Source organism: Mobula birostris, chromosome 2 (assembly GCF_030028105.1).
Source record: "Mobula birostris isolate sMobBir1 chromosome 2, sMobBir1.hap1, whole genome shotgun sequence".
NCBI classification, from domain to species: domain Eukaryota; kingdom Metazoa; phylum Chordata; class Chondrichthyes; order Myliobatiformes; family Myliobatidae; genus Mobula; species Mobula birostris.
In genome coordinates, this window is record NC_092371.1 from 64274671 (window position 1) to 64287050 (window position 12380).

The following is a 12380-nucleotide window of genomic DNA, read 5'->3' on the forward strand; positions in this document are numbered from 1 at the left end:
CAGGTCCTGATGGATGCATCTTAGGGGGAAGGCAGTACAACCTTCTGATTGAAGCTAATTGCCAGGAAGAACCAATTTTAAACATGGTGTTTCCTGATTATGTTGCTTTCAACATAAATTTAGAAACACAGTAAACTCCATATTAGAAACAAACATGCACGTGTATGTGTGCCAATGCACCAGGCACTCACATTCTGTATATTACTGTCTCTGTGTGGTTCTTCGTCCAGGAAATTGAAGCACATGCCCAAGCCTGAATTTTGTCCCCAATAATTACAAAACACAATTATCAAATGTCAAATTTTTATTAGAGTGGTATTAAAAAATTCACAGATATGATCAATGTTCCTGTAAGACAAAGAATGGAGTGAAAGAACTCCTTTAAATATTGCACAGATTGAAACTGAAGACTGGACAAGTTGGGTGGTCCCTTCAAATAACAAAAAAAACATACACCACCATCATAAGGCACATTTGCATTTTCTCAGTTATATACATGATCTGCAAAGCCCTTTTTGCATTAACACTGAACCAAATCTTTAAAGCCTCTGACATGAATAGCATTTATGTAAAGCTATTTTGTAGAACCACATGCACACAGCTGAGGCCTGTATGCAATTTACAGTAAAGGGCTGTGTACAATGCAAAAGTCTGCAGCTCCCACATCAAAAGTAAATGGTCTGCCAACAAAAGGCTTTCTCCATGCAGTTTGCAGTAAGGGTTTGTCTGAAAAACAGTTCCAAATTTGTAATGAACCACTGCCACACACTGGAGACTTGTAGTATTTTGGTCTGCAAGGGTCAACTTGAGTGACTTGGATCTTAAAAGTCACTGGTTCCTATATTGATTTTTAAAACAAGACTTCCGCACAATACAAATTCTTTCATAACTGTGGTGTGTGACATTTTAGAATCTATAAAGTTAATTTATTTGAATCCCAGACTACCATATAGATGATTTTATGACTATTGTTATAAAAAGTCTCACATCACCTTTAATAATGTACTACATTAAAAAAAATTTAAAAAATCAAACGATGGCTACATTCACAAAGAACTAACAAACAGAAACGTTTACCTTAATAGTTCTGTATTCAAAAGTTACAAATGAATATCTCTGAACTAACGTCACATTACTATATCATAATCTATTAAGTAGTAAGTTAAAGAAAATTCCATTTTAATCTTATAATTTTCCTCTAACAGAAACACAATTTAAAGTTACCATTTTTTCAGCTCAGTAGTAAAGATCCATTATATACAAATGAAAAAATATTCTACTAGTGTCTTTATGATTCAGACACTTTGTACACGTATTGAGGACTTATGAACGTGCCACAGAATTTCCAGTCCTGGTGATCCACTTGTTGGTGGGTCGTCTCAATGCTGCTCCTTTTGTTCTATACTCACTCTATCTGCATCCATGCAGAGGGAGAGAAAAACCCTACCTTAGGCCCAAATCTTTAAACATGAACAGTGATCACACTGGTTAATTAACGAAAAACTTCTAAGATTTGGGTGACCTGCAGTTCTCTGAAGCACAAGTACAGCTCATTTATGTCTGCAGTCAAAAATACAGAATGCTAATAATGCTTACTATGATGAAATTCCAGAATCTACAGGCTGCAGTGCAAAGCTACAATGGAGGCTCTGAGAATACTAATAGATATAATTATTGCAACCCTTCAATTCAGGGGTATACAATCAACTGTTCACCCATGAGAAATTTAGCTCCAGTGGGCAGATTTTAAGCAGTCTCTTCTCCAAACAGGAGAAAAGCATTTTAATAGTTGTTTGTCCAAAATGGATTTTACAACTGTGTTCAGCATCAACCATCAATGCCCATCCACAGACTAAAACCAACTGACACGATTTCTCAAATATCTACAATTCTACTCCCTTTTAGCAAATTTGTCTGTCTTGTGTATTTAAGATGAAACCTTGATGTTCTGTTTCTGGGATTCCAGTTCAGCAGCTTGCTGGAGTGCAACGTCCACCAGCAACTGAAACCCACTGAAGTCCTGGTGGAGCTCTGGTGGAGTGGGTGGAGGTGTGTTGAACAGTCCGTTGTTAGGACTAGCCGAACCTGTGCACATCACCAAGGCGGTGGGGTTATCAGTGTTGAACAGAGGTTGAACTAACTTCTGGTCAGTTAGTTTTGAGGTTTTCTTACTGTCATTTCCAGAGTCTGGGCAGAAGAGTAAAGGCATGTCCTTGGCCACGGATGTTGTCGCATGACAGATGACCGACGGCCGAACGGATGCGGGTGAGAGAGTGGAGGCTGCAGTTGAACTGGAATTCTCCAGTAGGCTTGGTCCACCCGTTCTTCGCGATGGGGTCAGTTCAGAGGACTTGCTCTTTCGAGAAATGGTGAACTGGTGGGGGTCTTTTCCATCCTTCCGCAGCATATCTGGCAAAAGCCTCCTCCTCGCATTGATGAACCAGTTGGAAACCTTAAGTTTGAAAGCAAGGACAAATAGTTATTTAGCACATTAACTTTGTAGCTGCATGTAAAATAACTACTGTAAATAATGTCAACGTCAGATTCATCAATGCTACAAGCCTCAGTGCATTTGGAAATGGCAGATTCTGTGACCTGTACAATCATCAGGTTTTGTATAAGATATCCAGTCACAAAATTTCACTTTTCTACTCCAGTGTCTTTGACTAAAAAATGATAATACTTACTGCTCTGCAGTTTTAACAATGGAAGCCAAACCAACCCATCATGGGTCTCTAGGTGCTTGCTAGGGACAGAAAGGCTGTATAAAGTTCAAACTACCATAAGAACTCTGTTTATTTATTTTAGCTTTCTTATTTAGATTCAACACTAACAAGCCCTACCGACCCAATGAGCCCGAGTCACCCAACTGTACCCACGTGACCAATCAGCCTCATAGCTTATACATCTTTGGAATGTGGGAGGAAACTCATGCAGTAACAGGGAGAATGTACAAGCTCCTTAGTCTGTGGCAGAATTGAATCAGGTTTGCTGGCACTGCAAGTGTTTCGCTGAATGCTCCATTATATGTCCCTTCCTCCTGAACAGAAACAGCGACTATCCCCATTGCTCTGAGATTCTAGCATTGGCTGTCTCTAGTGTCTCCTGTCCTCTTTAAAGTTGTAAATTTATTATCAAAGTACCTATATATCACTATATGGTATCCTGGTATTCATGTTCTTGATGAATGTTCACAGTAAAACAAAGCAGTAGAATAGAATTAATGAAAAACTACAACCAAACAAGAATAACAAACAATGTGCAAAGAAAGCAAACTGTGCAAATACAAAAAAAGTAATAAAATAATTAAATAAATAATACTAAGAACATGAGTTGTACAGTCCTTGAAAGCGACTGCATAGGTTGTGGAATCAGTTCATTGTTGAGTGAAGTTATCCACCCTGGTTTAGGAGCCTGATGGCTGTAGTGTGGTAAACCATTCCTGAACCTGGTAGTGTGGGAGCTAAGGCTCCTGTACTTCCTTCCTGATGGCAGCAGCAAGAAGGGATGGTGGGGGTCACTCTGCTTTCCTGTACCCCCCCCACCGCCCTTCTAATTTGTATTGCTTGCTAATGCAATATGGGGGGGGGGGCGGAAAGAGGAAGAGTCTCGGTCCAAAACATCGACTACTCTTATTTCCATAGAAGCTGCCAGGCCTGCTGAGTTCCTCCAGCATTTTGAGTGTGTTGTTGGGAGGGGAGAAGCTCCTTCGTAATTTGCTGATGAAACTGAATTAGGCCAACTCTGTATGTCCGCACACTTTCGCACAGGAGATCAGGAATTTCCATTTATCACGGCGTGGTAAGGTTTGATCTAAGGAGACAGGCATTTTGGAAGAATTTTTTCTTTTCTTCTGAAAGTTTACCTTCAATTTAAAACACCCATCCACGCCGCATGGATCTTTGTATTTGCTGTAACCCAGACAAAGCCCTTGTAAATAGGCAGCGATGTGGAAAGAGTTTGCCTCTCCCGGAGCACGTGACAGCATGGGTGCCTGCTAAACACTGAGCAGGTTGTGTAACTTGAAACCGGCGCTGAAGGAATTGCCATTATGGCCCTTCAAATGTGGACTGAGCAACGTAAATGTGTTACACAAAGCACACTGAGTGGTGGGGGGAGGGTGGCAATGGCTGGAGTAGGCAGATGTAAGAAATCTCTAGCACAATTAGCGACGGGAAGATGAATTTTAAAAGAAAACTGACTAAGATTGAAGTCTAAATACGCAAAGCAATCCACGGCTCAGAATTACAGAACGTGCAGTTAAAGGGCATGGCCTCACACGATTAAATATTTCAAAATAATCGACCAAAGGAATCTTCTGATCCTGGTTTCTCCCCCCAGTATGACCAGTCTTGTTAATCTTTGGAATTTTTTTTGTTTAAATATTCAGCAGTTTTTCACAACTTATAATTTCATTGTTATGTGTTGTAACGCCTGACTGACACCACGATTTTATATCATAGGAAAGAAGACACCGACACACACCAGGAATCACTGTGGAGGGGGAGGGGAATTTCGACTTCTGGGGATCCATTTATGTTGGTTCCTTTCATTTAGGGTCGTTTCCTCGTGTTTACTGCTCAACCTGTTTTCCACAGCAGACACAACTCTCCAGGACCACAGAAAACTAATTTAACAGCAGAAGCAGCGGAAACCAGATCTTGGAACTCAAACTAAAACGTAAAAGCAACTTGTGATTTTTGTTAACTGGCCAAATCTAGATGCTTGTCTTGGCTGCCAATCAGGAATTTGGAAGGGAAATTCCAACATACCACTTTGATGAAATTCAAAAAAAAATCTTGCAACATCCAGTTACACTCTCCTGGTTATATATCATTCGCTGTCTACACAAAACAAGGTCAACACAACATTTGATTTAAAGGCACCAAATCAAAACAAAATGGCTGAAGAAACTTTAATCTCCCATTCGCTTGCAATCTTAACCACATTAGAAATAAAATCTACCATCATGAAAAGTAATGCACCTTTGAATTTTAGCCACAAAACACAATGCTATTTGAAAGATGATTTTTTCACACATTTCCAACAAGAAATTGGAGGGTGTTCCCTTTCATCTCCAGAAGAGACATAATTAACAGATATTCATTACCACGGAGATGGAATTAGAGGGAAACTTAACACCACATCTGTGTTTGGTAGGCCTTGGCTTTTGAAGACAGTACTTCCTCTGTTGAAAAAGCAGTGTTTATACTCTGGGGCAGACTCACCAATAAAAGAGAACAAAAAAAAATCCAAGGTTTCAATGGAAATGAAGTCACTTCTTTTCCCCTCCTCCGCACAGTCCTGATGTTCTGTACTTAAAGTGTTCTTTGTAGAGACGAAAGCTTATTGATAGACATTGCATCAGAGGATTTGTTACCTTTCACTTTGAATGCATCAAGGATTTTCAGGCCAGGTACAAGTTTTCAATAGGCAAATATCTTCCTCTTGCCACACAAAATTCGATGAAGTGCATTCTGATAATCTGAATGAGGTGTTTAATGCAGTAAAATGCTGTATTTCACCAAGTTACAGAACAGCGAACTAGGTCCTCAGGCCTAACACATCTATGCCAACCAAGGAACCCTCTATTTGCCTTAAACCTTTCTAACTCAAAGTCCTTCAGGCAGCGAAAAGGAAAAGACAGGAATGTTGATATGATAAAACATTAAATTAGGGTGGATGAAAAAGGTCAGGAGTGCCTGAAAATGAGTGAATTTAAATAGAAGCTCAAGCAGGAAATTCAGGTTCCGATTCAGGAAAGCTCAATCAATGGTAGGTATAGGGAGAACTTGTGTTTAATTTTTCTCTTCCCTTGCCTGTAATGCTCTAACCATTCCAACTGTGAATTTGTTTTTGATACCAAATTGGAGACAGTTTTATCCTTTGAGCAATAGCCCATTAGCAAACAAATTATGATTTCCCTAACTCACTCCACACAGGTTCTGCAACCAATTGACTAGGCAAATTTCATCCCGTTAGTCTGCACCAGACTTGAAACCCAAAGTAGAAAAGTATTTCCTAACCCATTAAACCAATTATTCTTACTTTAACCATACTTACTAATTAATGTTTGATATGAAGAAGTCAGATTCCGGGTTTTTAAAGTTAAGACTTACTGCAGGTTTCATACATGTTCTAAGTGCAGGTATTAATATTTATTTGAAAATAATTTAACCCTTTGGTTTGACTTTACTAAGAAAGAGAATACTAATAAAGGTAAATATTGGAGCATTTCTGGAAAAAATGTTCAAGAAGCATTTTCAATTAGTGATAATAAACCTGATTTTGTTTCTGAAACTAACATATGTTCTGAAATTTGTTGCTTTGTGGCAACACCACAGTATAGAAAAACAGATTAAATTACAATAAGAAATATACAGTGGATTCCGGTTAATGGACCAACAGTTAATCAGGGCACGGGACAACTCTTAAAAGAACAAAAACTAATCGAGAAAATAGCGAAGATTTCATTTGTTTTATTTGGGACAGGAGGCTACTAGCGAATAGTGTATAACTAATGTCAGACATGTGCACTTGAGAGGCCGTAGGACACTACAGCGTGCTTAGAGTGAACGTTTTTTTAAAGAATGTTAGTTGCCTATGTCTGTGTTCAAAAAGCAGCAATTTTTGTCACTGATAGTGGGCAAGAAATAAGCAGTAAGACAATTCAGAATTGTTTTGCACTCTGCAGTTTCAAACATTCAAGCTTGAAGATGCCAGAAACATCTGGGAATTAAAATGAAATGATTTCACTACTTCAACAAGTTAGAACCTACTACGATTTGAAGGTACCGACAATCATCTTGAATGTTACAATGAAAATGACGATTTGGAGGATGCAGTCATCGAAAGCATTGTATGAATGCAGTCCATAATCTACACTAGTGCTCATTTTGTTCACTTACAATCAAAAGAATGTGGCAGTGTACACTGGATAAATTCCTAAGTCAATAACTATTAGGAACTAATACAGTTTTATAGTACTGTAGTGGCATTGACAGTGTTCTAACTTGTTCTATATTTCATCTAAATACAGAATTTGTGACTCAGATAAATAGTAGTTTGTCCTTTTTATACCTTTTTAACTATTGCCGTGAAACTATGGCTAATTAGGGCAGCCGCTTAAATTGGGCCAAAATGTACCGGCCCAAAGTGTCCCAATTCACCATCCAGAGGGTGGAACTTGTTGCCACAGGCAGCTGTGGAGGCCAAATCATTGGATATAATTAAGGCTGATGTTGAGTGATTCTTGATTAGTCAGGGCATAAAGGGATATGGGGACAAGGCAGGAGATTTGGGCTGAGAGGGAAATGGATCAGCCATGATGAAATGACAGAACAGACTCAATGGGCCAAATGGCCTAATTCTAACTCCTGTATCTAATGGTCTAATTAACCGGAAGCCACTGTATATTAAAAAACAACCAGAAAACTAAAGGCATTTACAGAGTTAAGATATTTGACAAACTGATGACGGTGACTGAGCATTGTGCACAGATTTGCAACTTTTCTCAACTTAGTATTTGAAATTTTGGTATTTGTAAACATAAAACAAACCTTGTTGCCATACTCAGCTGGTCAAGAAGGGAAAAATGTTTGTTGCTTAACATTTAAACATTCAAAACGGAATAAGAGAAATACCTGAGGGAAAAAAATGCAGCTGTGAGAAAGGGCATTGGGATTAATTAGGTAGTTTCACTAAACTGCAAGTATCGGCTGCCCTTTAGGACTGGATCATTGGATGAATCTGAGATCCGTTCGTGTAGCACATAACCTAATTTGCCCTTGTTCTGATGAAGGACTGTGCATGAAACGTCAACATTTTTTTTCTGCTGAGAGCTTGCAGCAGTTTCTATTTTTGTTTCCAACTTCTGCAGCAGATTTTCTCCTTGAACCTGAAAAGTAAGTTCCTGCCAGACTCTCTCTAGCTGTCTCATTTCCAAGCGGACGATTTTATTATATTTTCTCAGAAAACTTGGCTTTCATTAATAAGCAGCTTTTAAACAGAAGTTTCTGTGAGAAAACAGTTGTAAGGTAGTTGTAACCGTAGGGCGTCAATACAAGGCTGTTGCTGCTGGCAGCAACACCACAGAGATCAATGCCTGCTTCATTAGGTTTGGGAGACTGCTCACGGAAACAGGTCTACACAGCTACTGGCTTCTGACAAGTTGACTTTGATTTTGCCACTGGCATTAATATGGCATTCAACCCCAGCGCAGATTTAAACATTGGCTCTGAGCTGCAAGTCTATCAGCAAATAAATCGGAACGATTTCACCAATGCAGTTAATCATTACTGTCAAGTAACCAAAAATCTAGCTGCTTTGAAACAAGATTTGGTCGTGTTACTAAATGAGAAACAAGCAATTAGGGGGAAATAAGCGATTTGTAAGTTTCAAAGGCTGTCATCTTTACCACAGCTCTGTCAGTTGCCTACAGTTGATTAACTGCTCTTCCAGATACATGGACCCTGGCTATAAAGGTGTGGCAGACGCTGCCTGAACGCATTTCCAGCCTTTGCTGCCGTCACCTCACGTTGAATGGTTGATTCTTAGAAAAACCAAAGTCAGAAAAGATGGTGGGAGCCCTTAGAAGTTCAGTCAGTGCAGGTGGAAGGGAGATGTAAGCTAATATTTGCCTTGCAGACATTTAAATTTTCCTGGCAAAGTTTCCATAGGCTCTGTTTCCAGCTATTACATGGGTAATTGCATAGAAAACGCAATATCAAAGTAATAATTATAAAGTAGAAAAAGTGATACCAAATATGAGGATGTGTGTAGGGGTTAGTGAGGTGGGGTGGGGGGGGGGGAGAAATGATTAGGGACTATACTTGTACAGATTTTTTAGCTTAAATTTTGAAGCAAAGATTCAGATCATTATGTGGTTCAATTGATTTATCTAACCTTCAGAAGCACCGGCAAGGAATTATAAAATGGAAAATACTAAATAAACAGTTAAGGTCGTGTCACCTAACAACAGGACAGGATCTGGATTCTAGCCTGCCTCTTTAGGCCATATTTAGATTGAAGGCCAATGGTGTGCATTCCTCTTTCATGGTTCTGAGGTGACTAAGGAAGCAACAAACCAATTTTGAAATGATCCATCTTGTTTTCAAATCACTTCTAAGCCTCATTATCTACGCCTCTAGATTCTAGAAGAACTTGAGTCTAAAGCTTAAATCTACTCCCAAGCAAAAACACAATAAACAACACCAATAACTAATAAAAATAAATTTAAATCTTCTCTTGGAGTATTGTGAGCAATTTTGGGCCCCTAAGCTTAGAAACAATGTGCTGGCATTTGAGAGTCCAGAAGTTTACAACAGGTTCCCAGTGATGGAAGGTTTAAGGTATGAGAAATGTCTGATGCCTCTGCTTGTTGGAATTTAGAAGAATGGGGATGGGGGGGGGGGGAGATCTCAGTGAAACCTACTGAATATTAAAAGTCCTAGATAGAGTGGATGTGGAGAGGATGTTTCCTACAATGGGGAAATCTAAGACCAGAAGGCAATGCCTCAGAATACAAGAGCGTCCCTTTAGAACAGAGATGAGGAGGAATTTCTTTAGCCAGACAGTGGTGAATCTGTGGAATCCAGTCCCACAGAAGGCGGTGGAGGTCAAGTCATTGGGTATATTTAAAGAGGAGGTTGATATGTTCTTGATCAGTAAGAGCATCAAAAGTTATGAGAAGGCAGGATAATGGAGTTAATAAATCAGTTATGATGGAATGGCACAGCAGAAGGGCCGAATAGCCCAATCCTGCTCCACTGTCTTATGGAAGTTTGTTGTTGAGGGTAGAAATCTCTAAAACTATTTGTCTAGAATATCACGATAATCCAGATCAAGACATTTCACACACATGTCAAATTTCACTACAATAACTACCATGTTCCCAGAGGACCCTGTCCCAACTCTAAAAGGATCAGTGTACCTAGTGTTATCGTTCCAGGAAATATTTCTGACAAGAAATGTATAAAATCTAAATAAAGTGCTTCTGAATCATGCTATATGCATCTAATAAAACTTCAAGATTTCCACCCAAGTAATTCTTTGACTTAGGTGTACAAGATAATGAGAGGCATTGAACATGTGGAGAGTCAGAGGCTTTTTCCCAGGGCCGAAATTGCTAGCACAAGAGGGCATAGTTTTAAGGTACAGAGGAGATGTCAGGGTTAAGTTTTTTTTAAACAGAGAGTGGTGAGTGTGTGGAATGGGCTGCCGGCGGCGGTGGTGGAGGCAGAAACGATAAGTCTTTTAGAGACTCCTGGATGGACACATGGAGCTTAGAAAAATAGAGGGCCTAGGTAGTTCTAAGGTAAGGACATGTTTGGCATAGCTTTGTAGGCTGAAGTGCCTGTATTGTGCTGTAGGTTTTCTATGTTTCTAAAACCTTGCTAAAACTGCACAGACGATTACAATTTCAATCTATTTCATATACGACTATTGCCCTGTCTATGAATAACCAAGTATAAACTGAATGAAAGGAGCACAAAACTACATAAACACCGCTTTAGTTAAAGATGAAAGTGCCAGCTTCCATTCAGGATTTGTGAGTGACTTCAATCTACATAAAATCCCGAACTATCATCCAAGGTTCTGTCATCACAATTTGTCTGCTGGACTGGAGAGCCTGAGCTGCTCATTTACCATGTCTTTTAGAGGCAGATATTAAGCACACAGTTGACATAACCTTCCTAGTTTGCAATGAACAGTGATCAAATTCAACTGCATTCCAGAAGAAATGGGTACTCCAATACAGGGATTATGCTAGAATGAAATTTTGGAAACTGCTAGATAAACAGGATGCAGATTCACATTTGACGTCTTCCCAGTAGTCTACTCTTTGTCTGAAATAATCTATCACAGGGACACAGATGCGCAGCAGGCTATAGTGTTTGTGTGTGCGCACACACATAGCAATACACGTCAAAAGAAATCACCCATCTGGACAACAGCATAGGCTTCCCACAGACATCCCACAATCCTATTTCCTTTTATTATGAAGATTCTTTGAAGAGAGGTTCTAGAGCTGCAATTCCCTCCTTCCCCTTGACAAAACTACTCTTCTATGTGCAGAGTGTTCTAACAGAAGACTGGCCACCCAAATTTCCACCTACAAAATACCCCTCAAAGTTGCATCCTGGTTATAGTTGTTTTTTTTAAACTGACTGGCACATTGTATTAATTCATCCACCTGCAGGTGAGTGACCCCACAAGTACACGTTTTCCGTTTCGGGTGGCAAAATGGCACATCCGCTAGAGCCTCACGACGACAACGCAGGTTCAATCCTGACAACTGGGACTGTTCTGTGTGGAGCCTACAAAGTTCTCCCTGTGACCACATGGATTTCCTCCCTCAAACCAAAGACTCGTCTGCTAGCAGATTAATTGACCACTGTAAATTGTCGCTAGTCGTGGGTGAGTGGAAGAATGTGGGTGGAGTTGATAGGAATGTGGAGAGAATAAAAGAAAAACAGGCTCAGTGTCAGATTAGTGAAAATGAGTGCTCGATGTTCTGTGCAGACTAGACTGTCTGCTTCTTTGCTGTATAACTCTAACATCAACTTGGGACACTACTCTGCCTGATGCTGTGATTCCACAGGTGCTTACAGACAGTAAGTACCTTTGTTAAATAATTATTTTCACACTTAAACACAATACGTTGTGAACACACTGACTGACCAATGCCACCATTCTGGCCAATTCCATCACCACCCCATAATTCAACATGGCCACAACCCAGAACAGGTCACTAGAAACAGAACAACACAAGCTGAAAGGTAGTTACGCAAACACGAGGAAATCTGCAGATGCTGGAAATTCAAGCAACACACACAAAATACTGGTGGAACGCAGCAGGCCAGGCAGCATCTATTGGAAGTGGTACAGTCAACGTTTCGGGCCGAGACCCTTCGTCAGGACTAACTGAAAGAAGAAATAGTAAGAGATTTGAAAGTGGGAGGGGGAGGAGGAGATCCAAAATGATAGGAGAAGACTGGAGGGGGAGGGATGGAGCTAAGAGCTGGAAAGTTGATTGGCAAAAGGGATATGAGGCTGGAGAAGGGAGAGGATCATGGGAACCCCATCCCTTATTTATTTATTTATTTCCCCTTTTCTTCTCTCTCTTTTTTCTCCCTCTGTCCCTCTCACTATAACTCCTTGCCTGCTCTCCAACTTCCTCTGATGCTCCCCTCCCCCTTTCTTTCTCCCTAGGCTTCCCATCCCATGATCCTCTCCCTTCTCCAGCCTTGTATCCCTTTTGCCAAACAACTGTCCAGCTCTTGGCTCCATCCCTCCCTCTCCTGTCTTGTCCTATCATTTCAGATCTCCTCCTCCCCCTCCCACTTTCAAATCTCTTACTATCTCTTCTTTCAGTTAGT

The 12380-nt window shown here is 40.1% G+C and overlaps 1 protein-coding gene across 2 annotated transcripts in view; it reads right to left on the reverse strand.

The window, feature by feature from the left end:
- Positions 1 to 286: 286 nt before the first annotated feature.
- LOC140187095 (homeobox protein TGIF2-like) overlaps positions 287 to 12380 on the reverse strand; it is a 55510-nt gene continuing 43416 nt past the window's right edge. For both annotated transcript variants that reach the window (XM_072242052.1, XM_072242043.1), the window contains exon 3: positions 287 to 2452. In XM_072242052.1, coding sequence (XP_072098153.1) covers positions 1928 to 2452 — 525 coding nt within the window. In that variant the 3' untranslated portion in view covers positions 287 to 1927. The remainder of the gene's footprint in view (positions 2453 to 12380) is intronic.